Genomic DNA, 26,121 nt, shown 5'->3' with positions numbered 1-26,121 from the left:
AGTTAACTTAAAATCTATTTAATTAGATTAAGAAAGTTAGGTAAGTTAGTTACGTGAGATTTTTTTTTAAAAACATCATAATCATCTTCTTTAATATCCTCCATTCCTCTTCTACTTTATTATGATTGAATGAATATCAATAAAAATAATTTAAAAAAATTGATAAATATAAAAAAAATTATGTCTTATATTTAAAACTAAATCAATTCCATAATTAGATACTATATTAAGTACCAGATGAGTAAGATAAGATAATACTTATCTAGTTCCTATTTATAAGTTACTTCCAACATATTTTACACAGACCAAGGAAACATTGAACTTCCTTAACTTTCATTTAAAATTTAATAATTTTTTTTAATTTTATCCCTATTTAATATACATTATACTTCATATAATCAAAAACAACACAATAATAAATGAAAGGTAAAATTACACATTCAGACAAAAAATTCTTCCGAGTATCTTATAAATAGACTAAAAAACATCTTCTTTCTCTTTATAAAGAGAACCGGGGGTACTTTTTTATTTCTGAAATATATGAGTTAGTCAAAAGAATTAACTTCATTCCTAAATATACTCCTCCGGTCCTAATTATAAGACCCAATTGACTTATTTGAGGAGATTAAGGAAGTAAGTTAAATTGGTTATTTATAATAAATAAGTGTTGTTATTCCTAAAATATCCTTGCTAATTAAGTATATTAGCTAAAACTATCATTATTAGAAGGATTATCTTGGAAAAAAATGCATAAATATAAAAGAGAAAATGAATTGGGTCTTATAATTAGGACCAAATAAAAAATCAAATTGGGTCTTATAATAAGGACCGGAGGAATAATATTTTAATGTATTTTTTATGCATTAATTTTTTCAAACTAATTTACACAACTTACAAATTGGAGAGTTAACTAATTTATTTTTTAAATTTATTTAAATTAATCAAGCATGTACGCATATGAATATGCGTGAGAGGGCAAAGCCAGGCGAGGTTAGAATGCAGTGACAGAAACACCCTCGACAGACAATTGGCCGTCCAGTTCAGTCCTTCCCACCGAGCCACCATCCATGTGCATCCTTTTCTTGCCGTAACATCTGATTCCGAGCTCCTCTCTTTCTTACTTCCCTTCGTTATATAATAATACGCAAAGTAAAAAAAATCACACAAGCGAGAAAACAACAACCCAAAATCTCATCTTGATTCTTCTTCCTCTTCCTCTTCTTCGTTGTAGTTCGCTTTCTCTCGCTCTCTCTCCTTCTCTCATCTGTTTCACAAGCATATATATAGAGCAGTGAGTGAGCATTTTACCAATCCCTCTTTCTGAAGCACCAATGCCTGCGCAGAAGCGGTCTTTGCCAGAGTCTACGGACGATGGAGAGGTCTCAGAACTTTACAACCACCGCCATGCGAAGCAATCTCATCGGGACCGAGAGCTACAAGGCGAGGAAAAGAGGGCAGAGGAAGATGAGCAAGGGGAGCTTGGTGAAGGGGAAGAAGAAGGACAACAGAACGAGCAAGAGCAGGATAAGGAGGAGAAAGCAGAGGGTTACGTATAATTTTTTTTCCTTATTCATCTTGCTTTGTGATTATACGTTTGTACAGTGCCAAATTGGTTTTTGTCAGCTGGGTTTTGGTCTGGCTTCGCGATCCCGCGAGTTCTGAAGTTTTTGTTTGTCTTGCCAGATTCTGAGGAAAGCCCATCTTCTGAAACCGAAGAGAAACCTGAGTATACTCTCTCTTTCTCTTTCTCTCTCACGCATTGCTCATATTCTTCCACACTTGTATGTGCTTCTAGATTTCACGTTTTGATCGTATATATCTGTTTCGGGCGGTGGCTGGGGGTGAATTTTGTAGTTTCTACTCTTCTTTTGTTGAATTCGAACGCTTACATTTTGTGTAGCACTGGATTTCCTTCTCTGTTGAAGGGGGTAGTGACAGTTCAAGTCATTTAAGTTGCGACGTCTGTATGCTTTGGTTCTCCCTAATCTGATTCGTTATATGTCGTTTGCATGCCTGGCTTTTCGTCTTGTTTATGCTCGAAACTCTGTCATTCGTTCCTCAGTGAACGAAAGTTATTTTTTTTTCCGCATAGATTTTTGTTACCCTGTCTATGGCGTGAATTCTACATTTTAGTGTTATTTCATAGCCTTTCGATTCATGGAGTGTTGGAAGAACCAGTGACTGAGTGCGTAATGACGCAGTCACGAGCAGTCTTAGCCTTCCAGCTTGGATCGAGTTTTTAGCGATGTGCGTTAGCGGGCATCGAGTTGTCAAATCTAATTTATACTGATTTGTATGAAAAAGATTCGGAGCTAAATTTTACTGAAACTCCGTGATCGTCACTTGCTATGGTAGAAATGGTCTAAATTATGAATAATCCCGAGTTTAGGACCTGGGATTCTTTTAAACTTCTGATAGTTTGATAATTAGGTATTGCTGTCTTCCTTGAAAAAGAAATCTGTCTTTCATGTTCAATGGATGTTAGTAGTTCCGTAATGACTTTGAATTAATAATAATTGGATACTTAATCATAATATTGAACGGTGACCGCAAAGGTTCACATATGACAAAAAAGCATATTAGTATGTGTTAGGCAGTTTGCGTGAGTTAAAGGTTTGATGACTGGTGTACATCCACCAAATCAGAAAGCAAGTGTTGAAGTTCTTGCAACTGGTGATCAAATATATGTTGCTGTTGTAGCTTATACAGGCTGATCATCGCTTGTACCGTAGAGGCCATATTGTTCATGGTCTTGCAGGTTTTTCAGAGCATTCAAATGTTGGATCTTTTTCCTTATTTAAATAAGCTTAAGAAAAGAATGAAAATGATATCCACCAGGTATTAGATATGGCTTATCTGTACTATATTGTTCCGTTACATAGAGCAACCGATTTGGATAACTTCTTTCTCTCTTGTTATGATTTATAAATATGATGCTTGGTGGGAATTAGATAATCTATAAACATGCTGGAGAAGTGCCTTTGATAAACTCTCCACGTGACTGGTAATTCTTCGCATGACTAAAATTCAGCTGGCAAAAAAACCTGATGAGTTTGACTGTAACAGATATATTGAACACATTTATCAGTGTACATCCTCTTTCACTCTTGATATTGGGAAAATATCGCAAATGATTTGCATGCTGTAAAAGGATTTGACGGTCTAGAATAACATGGTGCTGTCATGCTTCCGACAATAATTTTGGAGGCCGGATCAAGTTTTGTTCACATAACAAGTTTCAATATTCTTAACCTTTTTCTGGCCAAAAAAGAAGAAGAAGAAAATCTTAGCTTCTTGCTAGCAAAGGCATTAGTCTTGCACAACCACTATAAGCGTAATAAAATCACCATGGCACTTCCATTATAGAGAATACATATAAATCAAGATTTCTTTATTAATAATTGTTATCAGTCTTTCTAAGGATCATATCATATTGGATGCAAGAAGGTCAAGAAAGCAATTGGTAAATTGCAATTATAGGAAGGATGATAACTATCTATCACAAAAAAAATTGGCATTGATTATCTACGAGACTGTAACTATAGTTTGAAACAAATATCTTTTCTACCCTGTCTAATTTTTTGTCACTTTGTAGAAGCTATAAATGAATTGTGAAATTTCATTCTACCACCATCTTTAGATGACCAAGGAGCGCGGTGAACATTTTATTCTGATATCTTATTTTGTATTACTCAATACTCTATTTCATTAGTTATGAAGGGAGTCAACATATTTGTGACAGCAGAATTGATGGGCACATGCATTAAGTCAATTTGAGATTTACTTTAAGAAGCCGAGGCTTATCTTCTGTGTTTAAGATTTTGGATATTTTGTTATTGTGCTATTGTTGTTACTACTACTCTCTCTCTCTCTCTCTCTATATATATATATATATATATATTTATATTTTTCCTATCAAGACTCAGGTCCTTGTAGATATGCTGATGCAAATACCTCACGAAGTAATGGCCTCTCAAGTTTATGTTCATTTTTTTCTTCCGCAGATTTGTGTTTGTCGAACTTCTGGAAATTCGTAAAGATGTCCAATGTCCAATTTGCCTCGGTAAAGTTTTTTACCCTCTCGAATGACATAATTGGGCAGCTAAATCGTGTGATTTTTTTTTGTTATAGTCAAATTATATTCTGAGCTATAGGCTAGGACATAGGAGTTAGGATTGCTTTCCTGCCTCTGATCAGTTCTATCTTTGATGGCACTCGTTTCAAATCGTAGAAATCTTGCTTTCTCAACAATTGAATCAAATAATTAATGTTTATGTCAAATGCTGATACTATAGTGATCACAAATTAGTGTTATATTTTCTATTGTTGTCAATGTTTTAGATTTGGACTTTAAAGTTAAATTTTTTATGCTTCTTCTTCTCTTATCTGAAGTTTCAAACCATTGTTACATTTATTATGTGTACTAAGCTAAATTGTCGAAATATTGTATTCAATAATAGTTTGAAAAGATGAATTGTTAATATACATGCCTCATTTAACAAAATCTGTGAAACCTCTCAATTCTTTTTTTTTTTTTTTTTGGGGACCAAAATGTGAAACCTCTCAATTAGTTATTCAGGTACTAGCTAAAATCAAATGAGTAAGTCCTACCCTGTCCCCTCCTAAAGCAAAACCAACAAACAATCTGTGAGTTTTTCTTTATTGTATATGGAAGATTTTCCCCACTTTTTCCATTCTCGTTTACGCCCATTTACAATTATATATTACTTCAGTTCTGCAAAGGACTACCATATTATTTTTGCATGAAATATTTTTGTTAAAGATAAAAGGGTATTCGGTGAAACATGAACAATTCAAAGTTTAGGGGCAGGAATCAACTGACCCTGATTTCATGGATTAACCTATTGTGGTAGAAATGGAAGGAGGAATCCTGATAGTGTTGAAATCCAGGAACTTATGGTGTAATGGAACTTCTTACTAATGATACCATCCTTTGTTTTTCAAACCTTCCTTTCTGTGAAGGAGAAGTCTCCACTGTGATTTAAGCATTACTTCTGTCTTCCTTTTCTGGAGTCCCTGATGTCCTATCAAGTAACATCTGGAACCTAGAAAATGTAAACTTCGTTGTGCAAAATATAAATGCCAGTTAGCTCAAATTTCCAAGTGGATTATTAGGCTCTTGGTTGTGCTATACCTAAATCTTTTTCACCCACACTAAATAGCGTTTATAGAAAGGGAAATCCAGAAGACCTCAATTACTGACAAGTGAAAAAAACACTGGCTGCTCATGTCTGTAATTGGGATGCTAGTTTATTTAGTATGGGCCCTTTTTTCACTCTAGATAAAGTGGTCAAATACTAACAGTAATATTATCTCCTACTGCTGTTTTTAAAGATGACTTTGCTAGGTTCTGCATTTCATTGTGCAGGAAATTTTTGTGACCTGCAGCCCCCAATTCATGCTTGATTTCTGGCAAATGTTTTCTCTGTGTTAGAAATAACCAACTACTCTAAGTGCTTAAACAGGTATTATCAAGAAAACACGGACCGTCATGGAATGCTTGCACCGGTTTTGCAGGGAATGCATTGACAAGTCAATGAGACTAGGGTAAAACACAAGAAGCCATCAGTGTTTTTGCTTCTGTTTGATATACTGCTGATAGTTGGAATCTAGGTTTTTGGCTTGCTTCTCATTGAGCTTTCTGGTTGCGATTTCTGTGTGGGATCAGATTTATTATTTTTGTGTTGTCTCAGGAATAATGAATGCCCAGCTTGCCGCACACATTGTGCCAGTCGTCGTTCCTTGAGAGATGATCCAAACTATGATTCTCTAATTGCTGCTCTATATCCAGACATTGAGAAGTATGAGGAAGAGGTATAACTTGACTTGTTTATTGTTTATTTCTCCATCTCTACTGCACATGCATGAATCTTTACTTAAATATCAATAGCAATACTTTTGATTGTCTCATTCTAGGAGCTTGAATTTCGTGAAGAGGAGAAGAACCGCAATAAGCAGGTGAATATTTTTTTTGAACAAACTTGTTAAAGCATGGGTTCACCTTCTAGATGTGTGTTCACTGGTTAGACTAGTGAGGCCTTCTGTAGTCTCAAGTTTATCTGACTTGGTTTTACTCCTAGTCAACAAAAGTTAGTCTTGTTAATCACCTTTATTGTAATTTCTTTTCCTCAAACACTTGTTGGCAAATTTTATTCATTTATTGATTATTGATATTGAGTTGTTGAGAACCTGGGTGACATGTTATCTTTGAAATACCTTTCTCATTTTAATATATATAAATTTCTGCCGTGGTTATCCTCGTGCATTCTGAAAAGTGAAAAGTAGTGAAGTGTAATCTTTGCTAGCATTCTCTAATTATCAAATCCTTAGTCAACATTACTTTTGTTCCTGGTGTGTCATTTAATAGCTTTATTGACAGATTCAAGCTTCAATTGCAAAAGTGGTTCAGCGGCAATCTGAAGCACTGGTTAAGAGGCGTAATAAGGATACACCACCAGGTGCATTTGTCACCAGGTCACAGCGCAATAATAGGAATGTTGGTAGGAGACAAAACCATGGAATTGATCAAGGATCAGAAGACAATGAAGAGGAAAATGAAAATAATGGAGAGAAAGACTCATCCTCCACTGATGAGCGGAGTGCAGAACCAAAGAAAAAGCGAAAGAGAGGGACAAGAGTTCGTCCCTCCCAACCTTCCTCATCAATGGCAAGCCCTGATGGTGGCTTTATAGAAAGTGATGTTGATATAATCAGAGAAAATCGAGGAATTTCTTCAAGGCATCTGTCAAAACCTCAGAAGCTTACTTGGGGAAGGGGTGGTTTTAGGAGCCACACTCGACATGGCAGTGGCAGCGGCAGCTCTAGCAAGAATGCTCGCGGTAGTCGCGTGTCTAAGTTTGTTGATTATTTAAGAAGCTTAGATGAAAACACAGATGAGGTATAGGATGTTGTTATCTGCATGTTTTTTTGTCTCTTGTTAGTGTATACATGGGTGACACGTTTTGCTCCTGGATTCTTTTGTTGTTTTGCTTCAATCCAATAAATTAACTCTAATATTCTTGCTCACAGTATGACATCCATCTTATGCTTGTTTCCTTGGACAAAGAAAGTATACCAAGTTTGCAGCAGCCACACCTTTGCTGTCGGCCAACTCTGTCCGTCAAGCACCTGTGCGAAGTGAGATGTCTCTTTTCCTCTACTGTTTCATATCATAGTTGTGACAAAAGTACCTTTGTTGGCCACTTTGATCTGAATATTTCCCCTAATTTATTAGTTCATATAATAAGTATCAACTTTTTGGATTGAAAAATGTAAATTTTTTTTTTTTTTTTAAATTTGGGTTGCAATTTTTGTGTTGTTTGTTGGATACCTTCACCATTCCAATTTGAGGCGTAGGCTATAGAATAATGGAGTAAATTAACAATTTGATCTCAAGATTGTCAGGCTTATGTAACTTGGCCTCTGAAAGTAAGTGCACCGGTTCCCTTAAAATAGCAAATCGGTTGCATGTTAGTCTTTTTATCAATTCTTGTGATCCAATCATAAGTTTACTCCAAAGATAAAGCTTTTGATTTCCTAGACTTCTCTCTTGTTGCTTCATTTTTGCGCAGTATATTGCTCAGCAGACCCTATTGCCAGCTGAAGAAATTGAGATATTGGCCGTTAAAGGATGCTGCAGCATCATCTGTGATAAGTCAGCCGATGAGGCTTCAACCTTGCACAATGACGAGCTCACCACACTGGTTTTAGATCCCTGCAAAGATGAACTGGAAATTTTGCAAGTACATGAAACTTTGGCGGGGCTCAAGTCCAAATTCACGTCTAAAATGGAGCACCTGGTGAGTATTCACTATTCAGGGCAATCTAACTTCTCTATATTTTAAAAAGTGAAAGAATGTAATGGATTAAAAGACACAAGAGAGCAAGAAGTTGATGATTTGGATGAGGTTTATATCCCCTGTAACCTCTCTGTTTTTTTTTTTTTGGGGGGGGGGGGGACGTAACATGATTTTCATATATAGTTGCATTCTTTTTTGTATTTTTTCCTCCCAATGCATATATATGTGTGTGTGGATATAAAGGTTCCAATTTGATGCCCGTCGGAGATATGTGATGTTTTCACTACATGTGTAATGGCTGGCTGATCCTCTTTCTCCTGTTTCAGATTCTGGCATTTAGGAGGAAGGAGAAAATATAGTCAGGCTTGAACAGACCGTTTTGATGTCGAGGATGGCCGAACTACCTGTACATATAAAGTGACCGATCGTCAATTCTAGTTGCATTCTCAAGGAAGTGAATATACAGCATAAATTATAGAAACATGTTATCTTTGAAGCCTAAAAGATTATATATCTCACAGAAATTTAGATACATTTTCGAGAATAATTATTATATAGAGGGGATTTGTGCATGGCGTCATCACAGTCGCGGTCTCTTTTTCTTTGGGATTATTCATGTGGATACGTATCATAATTAGGATTTTGAAGCATATGCATGCTTTGTCATTAAATGTTTTATAAAGGGGACGCTATAATTGTTGAATGTTTTGTCATTAAATGAGGTAATGATCATAACATTTTAAAGTGATGAATTTACGGATGGCAAAAAAAAAAATTGATAAATTTACGAATTAAAAAGTTGTGTAATTTTTTAATGGTCAAGGTTTATTTATAAAAAAAATTAATTTTTGTATAACTGTATTGATACTGTGGCGTCAATACAATAATAAGAGAGTACTCCCATGATCTCTGATTTCTCACTTCGTTCATGTTAAAGATGTTTATGAGATGCCCTTTCTGATTTCAGATACCGTATGTATGAAGCAAATAACTAACTAATGTGGCAGTTGGGATTTTTAATTCTGACCCCAAATAACTTTTTTGGCCCTCTGTCCCAAATAAAATTTATTTTCCAAGAATACTTTCGTTTAATTGTATGTTTTTAATTCCACATATGAAAAATAACTCATAAAAGAACACAGTGCAAGTTCCAAAAACAAGTTTCTCTCCGGCATGCAATGGGGGGGAGTAGAAGGACCTATAATTTCAAGTCATTTTACGTTGGATTCTTGTTTCAAGTAGAAAGACACGTCTCAAGGTGTAAGGTTTTGATGTGAGGTTTTAAATTAAAATGTAACGTGGTGACCCTATATGTGCATTATTCCTCTGCTGCTCCATAGTAATATGATTTGTCTGAGTTGGCGAGGAAAACAATACATGTTTTCAGAATCAATATGTTTTTTGATCTTACATCATCATTACAAAAGAATTGATATTGATTTAATTGACATTTTACATGATTCTTTCCGGACAAATGTACACAAGAAGTGTGTCAGATGGGTTCAGGAGTTCTTGAACGCTCGCAACCCTAATAAATCATCTTAATCTGGCAGCAGGACTAGAAGCCACTGTCCCATTTAAAATCTTTCGTCTCTCTTTTCTGTGTATTACACGCAAGTTTGGTGACTTTGCCTTCGTTGCCTCTTTAACCGACCTGTTCACACGCAAGTTTGGCATCAGGAGTGCTTTTGAGCAAGTATAATAATCAAAGGGGAGAGATGGTTATATCATTGATCATACTTTTGGGGAATAAATGGATGCTCAAAATTAGGAACTGGTCTAGCATGGGGAACCATTGTCCGTCTCAACTGTTTTAACGCCTTCTCTTCCTCAATCTGCATATTTGCAGTCAAAATGTGAAATTTATATTTATATTTATAAATATATTCGCATTGGCATTTATAGTAAAGAAAGAGTAGTGGAATACCATTCTTGCAGTCTCACTCTCCTCCCTATACCGCTTGTACATCATTTCCTTCTCCTTGATCTGTACAACAACTATAAACTCTTAGTATTGTCCAAATCATATATTCTAACTCATTCATTGAAGAACAACTTTTCCCATTTGCAATGAAGATATTCCCATTGAAGAATAAAAGTACTTGCCCTTTGATCAAATTCTGCTCTATCCACTGCTCGCTCATTCACATGCAGGCTGAACTCCTGAACTTGTGTAAGGGGTTTGCGAACCTTCTCAGGAACTGGGATAGGGTCCCTGCACAAGATAAACATTCAAAGAGGAAGAATTTAATTCACTTGTACTTATTTCTTCGGCAACACATGCAAACGAAAAAAAAAAAAACTTTTTCAATGCAAAGTGCTTACTCTTGTAAGATTGGCTGCGCTCTGAAAATTCTCATTTCGGCCTCTTCTCTCTCTTTTCTAAGCCTTTCTTCCATTTCCCTCTCCATCTCTTCCTCATGTCTTACCAGACTCTCTAGTTGGAATGGCTCTGCTTTGGTACATGGCTTGGGTTCCGGTTTTGGTGGGATCTGTATGTAATATTAGTAAATTTATATCGATAACAGTTATTTCATTCAACAATTAGAATCAAATCGAGCCAAGAATTAGCAATTAGTACCACAGGATAGTCAGTAGTGTAAGGGTACGGATTCGCCTTGCGAACTCTGGCTCTTTCCTCTTCCAACTGTTTCATTTGAAGTTCCATGAGAAGTCTCTTCTCTTTCTCAGCACCTCTTTCCTGACAAATAAGAAGTATGTTGGGGGAAAAAATTTCCTAAAAACCATCCAATTACTGCACTTTAGATGAAACGGAAAGAAATGAACCAACCTCCGTGTAGAGATGAAATGGATTTGGGATTGTATTTGTTGGAATTGGGTTTTTATGTGCAGGTTCAGAATTCAAAGATAACTGCAAAACCAGAAAATGGTGACATTAATATTTTAGTTTTACGGGAAAAGTCCAAAATTTATTTCACATTACACTGTTACGTTCAAAATTGATTTCAAATTACCTTGTCAAATAGATCTACTACAACAGAAGGTGGAGGAATCCTTTCATTTGTTGCAAAATGAAATTCTCGTGGTTGAGTGACAAGTTTCTTGGTATGGCAAAAAATTCCAATATCTCCTTTACTCTCAAAAATCTAATAAACGGAATATGTTCTTGGGTTAGCTGAATGATGGAATGAAGCTCAGTTTATAACATAAAAAATTAACAAAATTACCTTCTTATTTAGGGGCCTGGCTTTAAATTTAGGAATCTTTTCAAGCTCCTCCTGCTCTAATTCCAGTGAACTTTTCACCTTAGGTGGGCGGGCCCTTAGTGATGTTTGGAGCAGTGGCGTTTTAGGCTCCGTGAGATGAGGCTTCCATGGTTCCTGATTCGCAGAATGGAAACACATTGACTAATTGTTGAGTAGTGATCCAAACTTCTTTTAAGAAAAAAAGTAGTGACCCAAAGGGTTGATATCGGCTTCAACAAAATACCTGATGTGACGATTTTCCTGAAGCCACTGAGGCTGAATCTGCATGCTGAATGGCCCTAGCTGCTGTTTCTAGATGAAATTCCTGAAAAGAAAAGTTGCTTAATTCAACATTATGGCTAATTTGCTTAAAGTATCAGTTCTCAATGGGAAAGTGCAAGTCACCTTGAACTCTGGTGGTTGGGGTGTACTTCTTGATACAATACGCACAGTAGGAGCTTGCAAAATCTGAAATGCCAAATCGCAGACAAAGGTAATCATGAACTATACATTGTTCAAGACTTGGCAAAATTCGAGTGTAAAAATAAGAGTTAAAAAATTGTTTTAGGACTTCACAGATAATGATAATGTTTCAAGGTTACTCACTAGAACTAAATAACATCTTACGATTTTACAAAGTAACTGATCAGGACCATTTATCATGTTATTATTGATGTTGAAGTTAGGATTTGAAAAGTTGAGGTTATGTACCTTCTTATTTAGGGGTCGAGCCTTGAATTTTGGCATTTTAGCCATCATCTCTTCCTCGAGCTCGGCGGTGCTCTTCACTTTGACCGACCGGGCTCGTTGAGCAGTCTCAAATTCCGGTTCTTTAGGCCTGGTCAATGTGAGTTTTGGTTTCGGCTGGATCATGGAACCGGCATCTCCCTGAATTAGTCAAAAGTATTTAACCAAAGGGAAAAAAACAAAAGAAAGAATTCAAATTATAGTGGAGGATATCATAACAGGATCTATGTATTACATGAGAATGACCGGTGTTGGCATTTGGCAAAGACAAGTCTCTGGTGCTTGAATGGAATTTTCTCATCATTTCTGCCATTGATATAAATGGTACTGACGCTGGTGTTGGCATTTCACGAACATAAACCTTCATCCAAAGTTCATGGGCTTTTAATGCAAAGTTCAGCACCAAAAAAAAAAAAAAAGGTTATACAGCATTAATGGATCAGACAAACCAACCTTTCTATCTTCCCTGTTAGTTTTGCTAGCATTTGAAGAGATACTAGCACTGCTAGTGGCTGAACTCAGTTTTGACTTGTGCGGCAAATTTTGAGGTTTAACGTGCAAAATCTGAAAATTCGTAGAGAAAATTAAGCGTCATTATTATCTTTTTAGTTTTTTGGATAGTTTTTAGTATATTACCATACAATGCCAAGGGTGTCGAAACATGAGAAAGTAATTCAGGAACGACCCGGATGTCATAGCCTAGTCTACTGCAACTAGAGTTAAATAGTTCATTGGAAAGATTCTGAAAGACTAGGATTAAATGCAAAAGAAGCCTAAGCAGCCAACTCTCGTCATAACCTATCTACTTTCAAATAACACTTCCCTAAGGAAGCGGAAAGAGAGGAGGAATGATAAAAAAACCAATCATTGCAGTTCAAAAGATCTAATCGCAGACATTTCTTATTAGATCCAGATACTGAGTTGCTGAGAAAGAAAAATGGGCACAGCAGCTCGTTTTCAAGGAGGTGCGTGCTAAATATAGTGACAACACCCCAATATTTTGTTTGTCAAGTGAGAAATCTTACTAACTCTTTTAAGTATTTCAGAAATTTATTTTGTCTATCTGGATAGAAACTTGGGAGCTTAGAATTCTAAATAAAAGCCTGACACAAAATTAGAAGTGTTGTCACTTATTCGATATGAATATGTATGAGCTATACACGTATGATAAACAAAAAATAAAATTAGAATTAAAAATAAAATGACAAAAATGATGACAGTTACCTGTCTTGCTTTTCCTCCTTCCAATTTCTGCCTCTTAATAGCTTGATTTTCTTGTGATAAGTGGGAACTCCCACCGGCGCTCTTCATTGTTGAGGACTGAGCTTTTGTCTTCATTGCTGATGGTGGCAATTTTGTCTTCAGAGCTGATGACTGCAACTGAGCTTTTGCCTTCAATGCTGATGGATTCTTAACTAAAGCGGCTATCTTTCTAGCTGTTTCTTGCTTCTTCGAAATCGCAGTCATGACTCTTTTCTGCGATGCTATACACGGATTGGGCGTACATGCTTCTTTAACAACTTCAATGCATGCACACTCCCCTTCATCAGCATGTGGATGACTTCTTCCTCTGTCACCAGAAACCTGAGAAAATGAATTATGAGGAGAAAGTGAGAACTGGGAAACCAGATATGAGATTAGAACGATAAAAACTGAATCACAATTTACCGCATGAAAAGGAGTCATGTATATTACCTCATCGCCGCTACATTGTGCTTCTTCCTTCAGTTTGGTAACCGTGCGTTGTGGCAGACTATCGTCACTTAAGCATGCGTCTTCCCCATCATCATCATCATTGCGACTTCTTTCCTCTTGGACTTCACTGGAAAGTACTTCTTCCTTTATTTTGGCACTCGTGCATTGAGGTTGAATGTTGACATCCAAATTATTATTACCATCAGGTTTTAGATCGGCTGACCCTGATGTCTAGTGAGAACAATATTAAATCAGTGTTTTTAAAGAAATCATATTGTGTGTGTACCGCTATTGTGAGTATCGCTATTGGAACTAACAGTACCTTCTGCATTTTGTCAGCTTCGCTAAAATCGCACAAGCTCTCAACGGTAATAGATCTTCCAGTCTTGATTTTTGGCATGAATGCTGCAACATATTAGAACACCCAAAAAAATCAAGTAGTTTTCCCTTACAAGAAATTCAGGAAAACAAAGAAAAAGCTGGTCTGAAGCTCAAGCATAAACCAGGAAGATAAAGCAAAAACGCAAGAATGTTGTGCATTCAAGTGATAGATAAACGTAATATATGAAAATACAATTAGGCGCGAATATTTAATCGACAGAAAGCGCCAGTTTCAATAATTTAAAACATCACGTGCTTTCGATGATCTGCCCTCAGTCAAACCATAAATGCAAGCAAAACCAAAAAAAAAAAAAAAAATCAGGCCATCATTGTAAAACATCTACCTAAACAAGCACCAAAGAACAAACCAAACCGGAACAGAACAGAACTCGCAAGTGAATTTATCAACCAGCCTTCAATTCAAATGAATAATGCTAACGTAATTCAACAACCGACTCAAAAAGCAACAATTTTAAACTGAAACCCTATAGCTTCCAAGAAAATCCAATTTGATCGGGAATAGAACAGGAGTAGACCATTTAGGGTACGAATTAATAAAGAAAATATAGGAAAAAGGTTGCAAGAGGAAGAACCGTACGAGAAGGTGCGTAAGAAAGAGCAGTTTCAAACCAGAGTTCTGCTCTTCTCGAGTCCTCCTCGGACTCCGCCTTCATAAAATCGAAGAAGCGTGGTGCCGAGAATTCGTATGTCTCGTCGATCATCGTGATCCCGCCGGTGCTTTCCTCTGCCACCGCCATTTTCAGGTTCAGTTTTTATGTGTAGGACTTTTACTGCTTTAAAAGAAGAATCAGAGGATCTTCGCGGCTTATGAAGGAGGCTGCAAGAGAAATGTGTGAGAGATAAGAGTCGAGGGAGAGAAATTGTAACGTTTGGATCTCCAACGGTCGAAAAATTGAAAATGGGGCCAGCTCTCTTAACGGTATGACTGGTGGCATCTGTCCAAAGCGTAAAAGAAACTTGCCAACGGCTCTCTCTCCATTCGCACGCTCCATAGTAACATAAAACGCTGTCGTTTTAAACGCCCTATAGGGCTTTTATTTCCAGGGCAAAACCGTCTCCATGACGTGGCTGTTTGCTATTGGTCGCTGAATTCTCACCCCATGTGTTCCTTTTTTCTTAACCTTCCAAGATCAGCAAAGCTAAATAAGATAGATGGTTAATACAAATTTTTTGTCTTTTAAGTTTATTTTTATTTTAGTTTTAGTTCAAGTCTTAAACTATAGGTTTTGGTTCATCAAGTTTTTTTTTTCATTTAAAATATTAATATTTATAATTCGATAAAAACTTGGATTATTTTGCCTTTTGATGAACCAAAACCTACAATTTGAAATTTGAAGGACTAAAACTAAAATGAAGGCAAACTTAATAGACCAGAGATTATATTAACTTTAAGATAAATAAAGAAATAAATTAAATCTAAATTTTTTTGTTGTGCAAAGTGTGACCATAAGACCCCCTGTGTGAGAGGTTGGAATCCCTATTAGAAAACATGTCACATTTAATACATAATAGTGTCTCGAATAAGATTGACTTCAATAAAAAATACATGTATCATTAAAATAAAAAAAAAGATCCACTGTGAGGGAAAATGGCTTCTTTTTTATGTTATGTGATAAAACTTCTCCCATACTTTATATTATTTACTTGATATGGTATAAAATCACTTAAAGTAAGTTAATTCAAATATTTTTAGTTGATGGATCAATATAAATATACTCTGACGGCAACCTTTTTGTCAATAGCAGAATAGCAGGATAGCTCTTATAAGTGAAGTAATGAAATCTTAAACTGTCGAAAATCCTACTGAGAACATGTCATATATCCAACTCTATTTCCTTAGCTAGTTAGCTTGAACGTATGAATTGCTTCTAAATCATCATCAACCCCACCGCCAACAAGAGTACTTAGTTCAATTGATAAAAAATTGACTCATAACTCACAAGATCATGAGTTTAAATCTCGCTGCCGATGTGAAGACCTTGTTGGTAGATGATATATAAATACCTCTATAAGTATTTTTTGAGTTTAGAAACATGTCCTGACTATGATGAGTCTCTAGGACCTAACTCACCTAAGCTTTTTTATAAATAAAAAAAAAAAACATCAACCCAACCATCTACCTTCTAATAGTCTAATTGATTATGTTTTTAGGTTTTTTTAGGAACAAAACACAGACAAATAAATAAAGTTTTATAATAGTTACAGATCCTTTAAAGATGTCAGTCAATGACAATAAAAGATGGCAAATTTTGAAAATTCCAAATAATTATACATTACAAACTAAATTTTATATTTAGGACCAGAAATAATATGTGTGTGTGTGTGTATATATATATCATCTCATGGGATCCATGTTTAATAATTAATTATTTGTTGTTAGATCCATGAAGATTCAGTGACTTATTCCTTATCTAATACTACTTCTAGTCCTAATTATAAGAGCTAGTTAATTAATTTGAAGAGTTTAAGAAAATAAGTTAAGTTAGTTATTTGTAATAAATATGTGTTGTTTTTCCTAAAATATCCTTACTAATCAAGTGTATTAGTTAGAATTATTATTATTAGAAGGATAATCTTGAAAAAAAATACATAAATATGAAAGTTAAAATAAATTAAAGTTTTATATTTAAGATTAAAATAAAAATTAAACAAGATTATATATTAAAGAGTAGAGGTAGTATATTTAATATTCCCAAAGAAAAATGGGAAAATTACACTCAAGTCCCATGTAAGGGAATCTATTACTGACAGGTCCCGTGAAATCATCAAATGATTAGTAAGTCCCAAGGGACTTGAGAGTAAGAAAATCTAATTGTGAAATCACTAACATACCCTTGTCAATTTGGGGAAAAAAAGTGGAAGAAAATAGAGAGGATTTTGCTCATGCTCATTTACACGAGGGTAGCTATAACTCGATGGGTTCTTCAGCTAGGACCTTCTTCTGTGACGAAGAGAGCAAATTGGGTAGAAGACTGAAGAGGCAACTGGAGCGGAGACCAAAAGACGCTGTTAACAAGACCAGAGGATGTGAATGAAGTTGACAGAAAAGGGAGCTAGTTTGTCTTCTTCAACCTTTGATGGCAAGAGCTGGAATAGGGGAAGAGGAAGATGTCGCCATTATTAGTATTCATCTTCATCATCGCGATCTAAACCAGCAAGAGAGGGAGGCCACGAGCAACTGTTCATGGCCATATCACTCATCCAGGTGTGAAATATGAGGACCAAGTGAGGCGTTGCTGAAAAGGGAATATGAACTTAAAGTTTTTTGATTGATGTGAATTAAGTTTATAATGAAGAATGAATTGAATTTATGAAAATAAAATTGGGAAATGATATTACAACCCAAGAGAAAGCTATTGACAATTTAGGCTGTGTTTCTGATAAAAATGAATGAAAATGACAGATTTTATTGTTATAATCCCTGTAATGCGATGGTTAAATGTCTTGTTAATGGGTGCATTGAAGGTTGTTAATATAACTGTATGACTTGTTATTAACAAGTAATTGTGACAGGTTGATATGAAGGATGACAACTTCAAGTGGGAAGCATTTGTTCTGTTACTTCCATATAGGAGGATAATTTATTAATGGTGTAAGAGGTGAAATGCAATATGTTGGAGGTGGTGTGAGAACAAGAATGATAAAGGAAGGCACATCATTTGAAGAATTTAGAACAATGATAGTATCAATTATGAAAAAAGAAAGTAATAAAATAGTTATGAAATTCACAGTAACCTTTGATGAGTACACATTTGTGGACCTTGTAGATAAAATGTAAATCTGGTGTAGTTACATTGTACATATATATAAAGTGGTAAATGAAATTTGGTTGTAATCTGATATAATATCATATCTGTATTTTGCTGTACTTGTCAATAGGTTGTCATGGACTTGTTATCAGACGCTGTGGAGGTTGTCATTGGCAGTCTGAATTAAGTTACTCATATAAAGAGACAATTTCTCCTACTTGCAGTGTTCAATGATTTTTTAACACATATGATATGATGGAAAGGCTGAAAAGAATTAGTTTTGATAAATTGTCAATTAATGCCTGCTGATTACTTGTCATTCACTACTATCAAGGTTATTCCTTTTTTTGGTTTCTTTTTTGTAGAGAGATTGTTTCTACCAAGTTTTTCGTAGAGTGAAGTCCAGTACTATTTGATGAAAGGGACAAAATTGACAAGGAAGTCACATGACTTGAAGGTTGGATGCTTGTGGTGGCTTGTAACTTATAGGAACAACCTGCATGGTGATCAAGTGCCATCTTTGCTACGAGGAAAGCTCCAAAGCAAGAGGAAGAAATAAACAACCAGCATATATTGTATTTAATTTTTTTATTTGACAAAATAATGACAACTGAATGTAAAATTCACATTTTATTTTTCATTTGACAGCATAATGACAGTTGAAAGTAAAGTTCAGATTTTGTTTTTTTATTTAACCATATAATGACAGCTGAAAGTAAAGTTTAGATTTTGTTTTTTTATTTGACCATATAATGATAGCTGAATGTTAAGTTATGTTAATATGATTGGCATCGTTTACTGGTTATAAAGTTGTTGTAATGGCATTCATGTGTTTTGATAACCACAAAATTTCTTATTTCAAACCTGAATCATATCCAGAAATGAAGACTTAATAAAACCGGATAAACAAATGCTAACCATGATGACATGATAAGTATATATCGCAGTCCTCTCTGCTAGATCCATTTACAACCCCAATGGCGTTTATTAACAACCTGAGGAGAAGTGCTTAACAATCTTAGCAGTGCCCTTGACAACTCACTCTGTGGGATACCACGACTTCTTAAAAAATTGTATTATCAGCACATACAATAACCTTGACAATATAATGAGAGACATTTTAAAGTCATTAACAGCTTTAAGTAAACCCAGCAGGATTACAGCACATTTTTATTGTAGATATTCATTTACAACCTCAACGGCAGCTGTTAACAACCTGAGGAGAAGTGGTTAACAATTTCGGCAGTACCCCTGGCAACTCACTTTGTCGGATATCACAGCTTCTAAAAAAATTGTATTATCAGCACATATAACGACCTTAACAATATAATGTGAGGCATTTTGAAGTCATTAACAGTTGTAACTGAATCCAATAGGATTACAATAGATTTTTATTGCAGAGATTCATTTACAACCTCAACAGCGGGTGTTGACAACCCGAGGAGAAGTGGTTAACAACCTCAGCAGTGTCCCTGACAACTCACGCTGTGGGATATCACAGCCTCCACATAACATCAAATTATAACTAAATCATATACTATTACAACTTTAACACAACAATCATGTGTTAAGAAATCATTGAACACTGCAAGTAGGAGAAATTATCACTTTATATCAGTAACATAATTCAGACTGCTAATGACAACCTCCACGGTGTCTGATAATAAGTTCATTACAGCCTATTGACAAGTACATCAAAATACAGATATGATATTATATCAGATTACAACCAGATGTTATTTACCACTTGATATATATATGTACAATGTAACTACACCAAATTTACAACCCATTCAAAAAAGCATACGGGTTGCATGTGTGGATAATGACAGACAACTTGAGGTGTGGGTTATGACATTTACAAAACAATTTTGTCACAAGCATTCACAAAAAGAAATATAAACAAGCCACCAACAAAGCTCAACTTGGATTGGGGTTCTGGCAAGTCTTCACAGTGTGGCCTGGCTTATGGCATCTTCCACAGTGGTGAAGTTTTTTGTTTTGAAATTGAGATTCAATCCTTCTTTTCTTTGGCCTCCCTGAGGGTCTTTTAGTGATTGGTGTGCCTTCCTTTATCATTTTTATTCTCACACCACCTCCAACATATTGCATTTCACCTCTTACACCATTAATAAATTGTCCCCCTATATGGAGGTAACAGGACAAATGCTTCCCACTTGAAGTTGTCATCCTTCATATCAACCTGTCACAATCACTTGTTAATAACAAGTCATACAGTTACATTAACAACCTTCGATGCACCCATTAACAAGACATTTAACCATCGCATTACAGGGATTATAACAATAAAATCTGTCATTTTCATTCATTTTTATCAGAAACACAGCCTAAATTGTCAATAGCTTTCTCTTGGGTTGTAATATCATTTCCCAATTTTATTTTCATAAATTCAATTCATTCTTCATTATAAACTTAATTCACATCAATCAAAAAACTTTAAGTTCATATTCCCTTTTCAGCAACGCCTCACTTGGTCCTCATATTTCACACCTGGATGAGTGATATGGCCATGAACAGTTGCTCGTGGCCTCCCTCTCTTGCTGGTTTAGATCGCGATGATGAAGATGAATACTAATAATGGCGACATCTTCCTCTTCCCCTATTCCAGCTCTTGCCATCAAAGGTTGAAGAAGACAAACTAGCTCCCTTTTCTGTCAACTTCATTCACATCCTCTGGTCTTGTTAACAGCGTCTTTTGGTCTCCGCTCCAATCGCCTCTTCAGTCTTCTACCCAATCTGCTCTCTTCGTCACAAAAGAAGGTCCTAGCTGAATAACCCATCGAGTTATAGCTACCCTCGCGTAAATGAGCATGAGCAAAATCCTCTCTATTTTCTTCCAATTTTTTCCCCAAATTGACAAGGGTATGTTAGTGATTTCACAATTAGATTTTCTTACTCTCAAGTCCCTTGGGACTTACTAATCATTTGATGATTTCACAGGACATGTCAGTAATAGATTTCTTTAGATGGGACTTGAGTGTAATTTTTCCAAGAAAAATTATCCGAGTCCAATAATTGAATCTCCGCAGACGGCGGCAACGCATCCTGAAGAAGTAGGCCCAAGCTGCTTCCAGAATAGGGATATGGTTATAATCAAATTAAATAAATATGGTTCAATCTGTTGGCTAGTGTCACCATATGTGTGGTATCACTGGTATGAATGCGAGCTAAAATATATACTCCAATCAATTGGACATATTTTAATTTAATCTGGATAAAGTTGGTACAAATACATTGCATTCCCTATAGAGACAAATCGCTTTGTAGTGATGTAAAATTGGGTCCACAACACAACCGCGTAACATAACATTAGGAGCATTCTTGATAATTTCCCCATATTCATTTTAGAAAATTACTGAAAATATTTTCTTGCTACAAAATTTAATGTTTAAAAGTACCTAAATTCCAAACTTCTGAGAAGATGCAACTTATTTTTAGCCGTGTGCAAATATCTTTTAATTTTATGAGTAATTGAAAATAAGTTACACACAAAGAGAAGAAGAATTATAACATTGAATATCAGTTTACATATGAGTTTTTAAATAAATTTTTTAGATAATAAATTTCGGGAATGGCCGTAGGAATTTTTCAGCAATTTTTTTTCCTATTAACATAGATTAGATTGTACTAGTTTTTAATATAAGATCCCGTTTGACTTTTATTTTAATCCTAATTATAAGACTCCAATCAATTTTGTCTTTCATATTTATGCATTCTTTTCTAAAGTAGTCCCTCTAATAATGATAGTTCTAATCAATAAATTTATTTAGTAAGGATATTTTAGAAAAGACAATATATATTTATTACAAATAACTAACTTAATTCACTTCTTTAATCTCTTCAAATTGATCGACTAGCTCTTATAATTAGGACTGGAAGTAGTATTAATATTAATTAGTGTGAAATTTTGTCAAATCAATCATCAATCAAGCAATAAGTGGGTTTTCTTTTTCTTTTCTCTAATTGATTATCAGCCCTATATCTTCTGCTTTAAGACACTCGAATGCTTCCCCTCACCAAATCATGCATCATACATCTACCTTTCCGCAATAATTCACCCTTTTTTTTCTCTCTATTTAAACAACACTTTAAAAAAGATTTGTCTCATATGACACTCTATAATATAATTACTTTAAATGATTAAATTGATGATACATTTAATGTCTGCGTTATTATCCACGTTTTTTAGTCTCCTTAATTAGTAATTTAGTATATTCTCCCATCACAAATCTTTTTATCAAGCAAGTGGGACACACATTTGAATGATTGTGATCAAATCCTTCTCTTTTGATTTTTTTTAAGTCATATATTTTCTTTCATAATTCATAGTAAATACTTTTCCCTCCATAAGCAACAAGTTGCATTGTACATTGATAAAACTTGTTCTTCAAATTCTATGTAACATATGTAAAAAAAAAAACGCCTAATTAAAAATAAAAACGTAAGTTACGCTCGATTAAAATATAAAGTCATCCATGTACCTCCTAATATATCTTGTGAAAAAGCAAAGGGAGAAAACTTTACAGAAACGATAAATCACCCAATAAATCTTTGACACTAGATAGACTAACCGTTGGATAGGAAGAAAAATTCCCAACAAAATACTACTGCAATTTTTTATTTAAAAAAATGCCGTTTTCCTTCCTAATATCTTTTTTTCTCTATTTTCCCCATCTAAATCTAAACTAAGCCTAAGTATATAAATTACGCTTCAAAAAGCAGTATCATGTTACATACTTGTGTCAACGTTCACACCTTAATCTCCTCGATACAAAATATTGGTCTTCCAGTCAGCTTCTGTGTTCCTCTCTCTTTTTTTTTTTTGGTTCTTTGTGGGAAAGATTCTTTCTTCCTGGCCACAATTAATTAGCGGCCCTTATCTGCTAAGAAACTTCTTAGTCTGTCCTGATCTCTTTTTCCACTTGTCAATGAAAATTTTATAGATATATACTCCTCCGGTCTTTAATATAGGACCCAATTCTTAATTTGGTTTTGGTCCTAAATATAAGACCAATTTATTATATTTATCAATTTTTTCTAAATTAACCCTATAGATACTCCCTCAACCATAATCAAGTAGAAGAAGGAAAGAGGGTATTAAGAAAGATGATTGTGGTATTTTAGGAAAAACGTGTCACATTTCTTATACTTAACTAACTTACCTAATTTCCTTAATCTAATCAAATTAGTTAAATTGATCATATATTAAGAACTGGAGGAGTATATATATATGGGGATAATATTAGATTGATTGGTATCATCAAAATGAGATTGTGACTTCTGGATGATAAAAACAGAGAGAGAAATTGTAACTTTCTCAACAGCCAAACTGATTATACATTATAGATAATACCAGCTCCAGTTCTTAATATAAAAAATAGTTAACTAATTTACGTAGATATATAAGAGTTAGTTAACTAATTTACATAGAGTAAAAAAATTAATTAAGTTAATTATTTGTAATAATCAAGTATTGTTTTTCTTAAAATATCCTTGTTAATCAAGTGTATTAGCTAAAACTACCATTATTATAAGGATTATTTTGAAAATAAATAAATAAACATGAGAGACAAAATAGATTAAAAATCTTATATTTAATACTAAAATAAAAATTAAACTAGTTTTGAAAGCTAATAATAGGCTAGTTAAACTTGTATTGCTGGGTAAAACAATGGGAATGAAACTACTAGTGGGAAACAAGATTTTAGGGGTATTTGAAAACCTTAAAAAATATTTTATAATAAATTGAAATAAATTTTTTTTATATTTATTTTATATGTTGTAAAAATATTTTTAAAATTATGATTTTATTTCTAAATGAAATGGAAGTAGAATGAATAAGAAGACTTGGAAAAGTTGAGGTCGTCGGCAAGCGAGTACGCGCTGTTTGAAAAAGACGCGGTCTCCCCATAATAATAATGCAAAGAAAAGTTCACAGTTTCAACTAGTTCACGTGCTTAAAAGTCAAAGTTCTTCCATTTCCTTATTTATTACTTCTTCCGTTTCTTATTATAAGAGACATTTAATATTTAAGGTATGTTTTTATATATAAGAAACACTTAAAATATATCTCTACTTTTTTGTGTTGATTTCTTATTTTATCTATATTTATTATCTCCAACTCACACTCTTTCTCCCTTCCACTTCTCTTTTTTTAATAATTTAATCGTTCTCTCTCATACTCTCTCTCTTTATTAATAAAGGTATTTTTGAAATAAAAATTATACTTTTTATATATTAATTATTCTGAACTAATTTTAATTATTTTTTTTATCAACGTACTTTAATTATTTGTAACGGAAAGAGTGCTATTATTGCTCACCCATGTCCTCTCTTTCTCTCTGTCATCTACTCTTTCTTTATCTCTGTCTCTGAACTCCGAGGCCTGAGCTAACAGATCTTCTGGGAAAAAAAACACAAGTAAATCAACATGACTGGCAGAGAAATCCTTCACAAAATGAAGGTAAGTGGCACATACCTTCATTCTCTTTCATGCCGCTTAAGCATGGCCAATTCTTTTTTTTTTGGTTCCTGTGTACTAGAAAAACTGGTTTAATTTTGCTCATGGGTGCTCTTGAAAAATGAAAATCCCTGCAAATTTATGATTCTGCTGTCCACAAGCATATGGTTTGTGTTAAAAAATGATAAAGATCGAGACTTGCTTGCAGGTGAAAGCAGGGTTCGGGACATCAGGATGCGATCGAGGGAAAGGTAAAAGCAAAATGTCAAAGAACATAACACATGGATTTCACTTGATGAAGGGGAAATCAGCTCATGCTATGGAAGACTATGTAGTTTCAAAGTTCAAGCAAGAGAAGGACAAGGAATTAGGGTTGTTTGCCATATTTGATGGTCACTTAGGCCATGATGTAGCAAGCTATTTGCAGAACAACCTTTTCGACAACATCCTAAAACAGGTACGCAGGTGTTGTACGTATATTACCTGACTTTCACTGCGATTCACCCACTTCTCTGGAATTTCCCGTGTTTGATATGGCTCACGATCACGATTTCGAATTTTGGCGGAAGCAGGAAGACTTTTGGACTGAGACAGAAAGTGCAGTGAAGAGAGCTTACCTTATAACAGATGACAAAATATTGGAACAATCATTTGAGTTGGGACGGGGAGGATCAACCGCCGTAACTGCAATACTGATAAATGGTCAGAAACTTGTAGTAGCAAACGTTGGGGATTCTCGAGCTGTTCTTAGCAAGAATGGCAAGCCCAAGCAATTATCCATCGATCACGAGCCAAGCAAGGAAAAAAATATGATCGAGAGCCGTGGTGGTTTCGTCTCAAACATTCCAGGTAGCTTTTTTCAGGTTAAGCTCTCTGTTGGATTCTGCCCTGTCGTACGTTGTATCATTTGGGTTTGTTACAATTATTATAGGACATTAGTAGTCCTGTGAAATTCTGTCTGTTGCAGGAGATGTGCCTCGTGTAGATGGAAAGCTGGCTGTAGCAAGGGCTTTTGGTGATAAGAGCTTAAAGATGCATCTTACTTCTGAACCTGATGTGATCGTAGAGAATGTTGAAGAAGGCACAGAGTTCCTTATTTTGGCAAGCGATGGAATCTGGAAGGTTAGCTTTCAAATTCTCACAAAAGTTTGCAGTTCAGTACTACTCAACGGAAAATGGAAGTAAAAAAGAAATTTTAGAAATTTGGATCCACTGAAGCAAAACTAGTACTTCATCTTCAGTTAAGAAAAGATCAAAGTTGCACATAAAGATTTCAAATCCACAGAATCATTCAATATTTGGAATTTTTATTACTTGGCTTCATCTGGTTGCTTACTTAGCTGATAAAGATTGTATGTGTTGAATTTAAAGGTGATGTCAAACCAAGAAGCAGTGGATTGTATCAGAAAAGCAAAGGATGCTCAGGCTGCAGCGAAGCGCTTGATAGAAGAAGCTGTGGCTAGGAACAGTAAGGATGACATATCCTGCATCATTGTCAAGTTCCAGTAATGACACAATCTTTTCTTGAATAAACAAATGCAATATATATGTTTAAGCCAGCAGAGGGAACTAAATTGTATAATATTCTCATAACAACTCACTGTATGTCTAAATCATCCAATCGAATCAAATGCTGTTTTACTTTTTTCCTCAAGATTCTTCTGCGTCTGCCATAATATGCATGTTCTGTTCTGCCTCATATATTTGTGGTTTGTATAATTGTATTACTTTAGTTGCTGTGAACTGATCAAGTGACGAAGCGATTAACTAACAGATTTCACCAAACACGTATTAATTGAATGTGTCTCAAACTGTGTTTTCCTATGATGTTTCACGTTTGTGGGGTGAATTTTTGAGGTGGCTGGTATGAGTTTCCTAGATCCAACCATATCAAGCCTCTTAGGGAGCTCATTGAAAATCAATATCAACGTAGGATTTTGTTACATAGTAGTACATTTGATTGATTTTTATATACGCAAGAACAGAGCAATGTTCAGTGCAGGATATGCTTGTTCAGTAGT

General features: G+C 34.8%; 3 protein-coding genes across 4 annotated transcripts; 2 read left to right on the top strand and 1 right to left on the bottom strand.

The window, feature by feature from the left end:
• Nucleotides 1–1,066: 1,066 nt before the first annotated feature.
• Nucleotides 1,067–8,491, top strand: LOC114762552 (putative E3 ubiquitin-protein ligase RING1a). Its single transcript, XM_028952045.1, has 10 exons — nt 1,067–1,545; nt 1,684–1,726; nt 4,005–4,063; nt 5,487–5,568; nt 5,715–5,835; nt 5,938–5,979; nt 6,401–6,919; nt 7,051–7,158; nt 7,593–7,820; nt 8,147–8,491. Exons 1-10 carry the CDS (start codon nt 1,332–1,334, stop codon nt 8,177–8,179), a joined length of 1,449 nt encoding a protein of 482 aa, XP_028807878.1. The 5' UTR covers nt 1,067–1,331; the 3' UTR covers nt 8,180–8,491.
• Nucleotides 8,492–9,234: 743 nt separating this feature from the next.
• Nucleotides 9,235–14,620, bottom strand: LOC114762550 (protein TPX2). Of its 2 annotated transcripts, none has more exons than XM_028952042.1 (18): nt 14,448–14,620; nt 13,791–13,873; nt 13,469–13,699; nt 12,998–13,357; nt 12,227–12,337; nt 12,009–12,134; nt 11,738–11,914; nt 11,432–11,494; nt 11,271–11,351; nt 11,009–11,161; nt 10,796–10,927; nt 10,612–10,692; nt 10,402–10,521; nt 10,146–10,312; nt 9,927–10,035; nt 9,748–9,807; nt 9,561–9,655; nt 9,235–9,474 (listed from the first exon to the last, which is right to left on the bottom strand). In XM_028952042.1, the coding sequence occupies exons 1-18, from the start codon at nt 14,605–14,607 to the stop codon at nt 9,357–9,359; spliced, it is 2,427 nt and encodes an 808-aa protein (XP_028807875.1). In that variant the 5' UTR covers nt 14,608–14,620; the 3' UTR covers nt 9,235–9,356. The 2 variants fall into 2 exon arrangements, with proteins under 2 accessions (XP_028807875.1, XP_028807876.1); XM_028952043.1 differs by having other exon boundaries at nt 11,738–11,890.
• A 9,372-nt stretch (nt 14,621–23,992) lies between these two features.
• On the top strand, nt 23,993–25,754 carry LOC114762555 (probable protein phosphatase 2C 58). The gene is made up of 5 exons (XM_028952055.1): nt 23,993–24,103; nt 24,309–24,557; nt 24,673–24,949; nt 25,068–25,222; nt 25,472–25,754. Exons 1-5 carry the CDS (start codon nt 24,071–24,073, stop codon nt 25,607–25,609), a joined length of 852 nt encoding a protein of 283 aa, XP_028807888.1. The 5' UTR covers nt 23,993–24,070; the 3' UTR covers nt 25,610–25,754.
• The last annotated feature ends 367 nt before the right edge of the window (nt 25,755–26,121 follow it).

This window comes from Neltuma alba, unplaced genomic scaffold, assembly GCF_004799145.2.
Source record: "Neltuma alba isolate B1F8T4 unplaced genomic scaffold, ASM479914v2 tig00011218_pilon, whole genome shotgun sequence".
Lineage (NCBI taxonomy): Eukaryota > Viridiplantae > Streptophyta > Magnoliopsida > Fabales > Fabaceae > Neltuma > Neltuma alba.
This window is presented reverse-complemented; position numbering and strand designations above follow the sequence as displayed.

Excerpts from the sequence above, each read along its gene's own strand:
- LOC114762552 (XM_028952045.1), top strand. The coding sequence starts at position 1,332 with ATGCCTGCGCAGAAGCGGTCTTTGCCAGAGTCTACGGACGATGGAGAG. Across the intron at positions 4,064-5,486 it reads CCAATGTCCAATTTGCCTCG|GTATTATCAAGAAAACACGG; the intron begins GTAAAGTTTTTT and ends GTGCTTAAACAG. Across the intron at positions 6,920-7,050 it reads TAGATGAAAACACAGATGAG|TATGACATCCATCTTATGCT; the intron begins GTATAGGATGTT and ends TCTTGCTCACAG.
- LOC114762550 (XM_028952042.1), bottom strand. The coding sequence starts at position 14,607 with ATGGCGGTGGCAGAGGAAAGCACCGGCGGGATCACGATGATCGACGAG. Across the intron at positions 10,928-11,008 it reads CCAGGCCCCTAAATAAGAAG|ATTTTTGAGAGTAAAGGAGA; the intron begins GTAATTTTGTTA and ends TCCGTTTATTAG. Across the intron at positions 9,475-9,560 it reads CATCCATTTATTCCCCAAAA|GTCGGTTAAAGAGGCAACGA; the intron begins GTATGATCAATG and ends GCGTGTGAACAG.
- LOC114762555 (XM_028952055.1), top strand. The coding sequence starts at position 24,071 with ATGACTGGCAGAGAAATCCTTCACAAAATGAAG. Across the intron at positions 24,558-24,672 it reads TCGACAACATCCTAAAACAG|GAAGACTTTTGGACTGAGAC; the intron begins GTACGCAGGTGT and ends TGGCGGAAGCAG. Across the intron at positions 24,950-25,067 it reads TTTCGTCTCAAACATTCCAG|GAGATGTGCCTCGTGTAGAT; the intron begins GTAGCTTTTTTC and ends TGTCTGTTGCAG.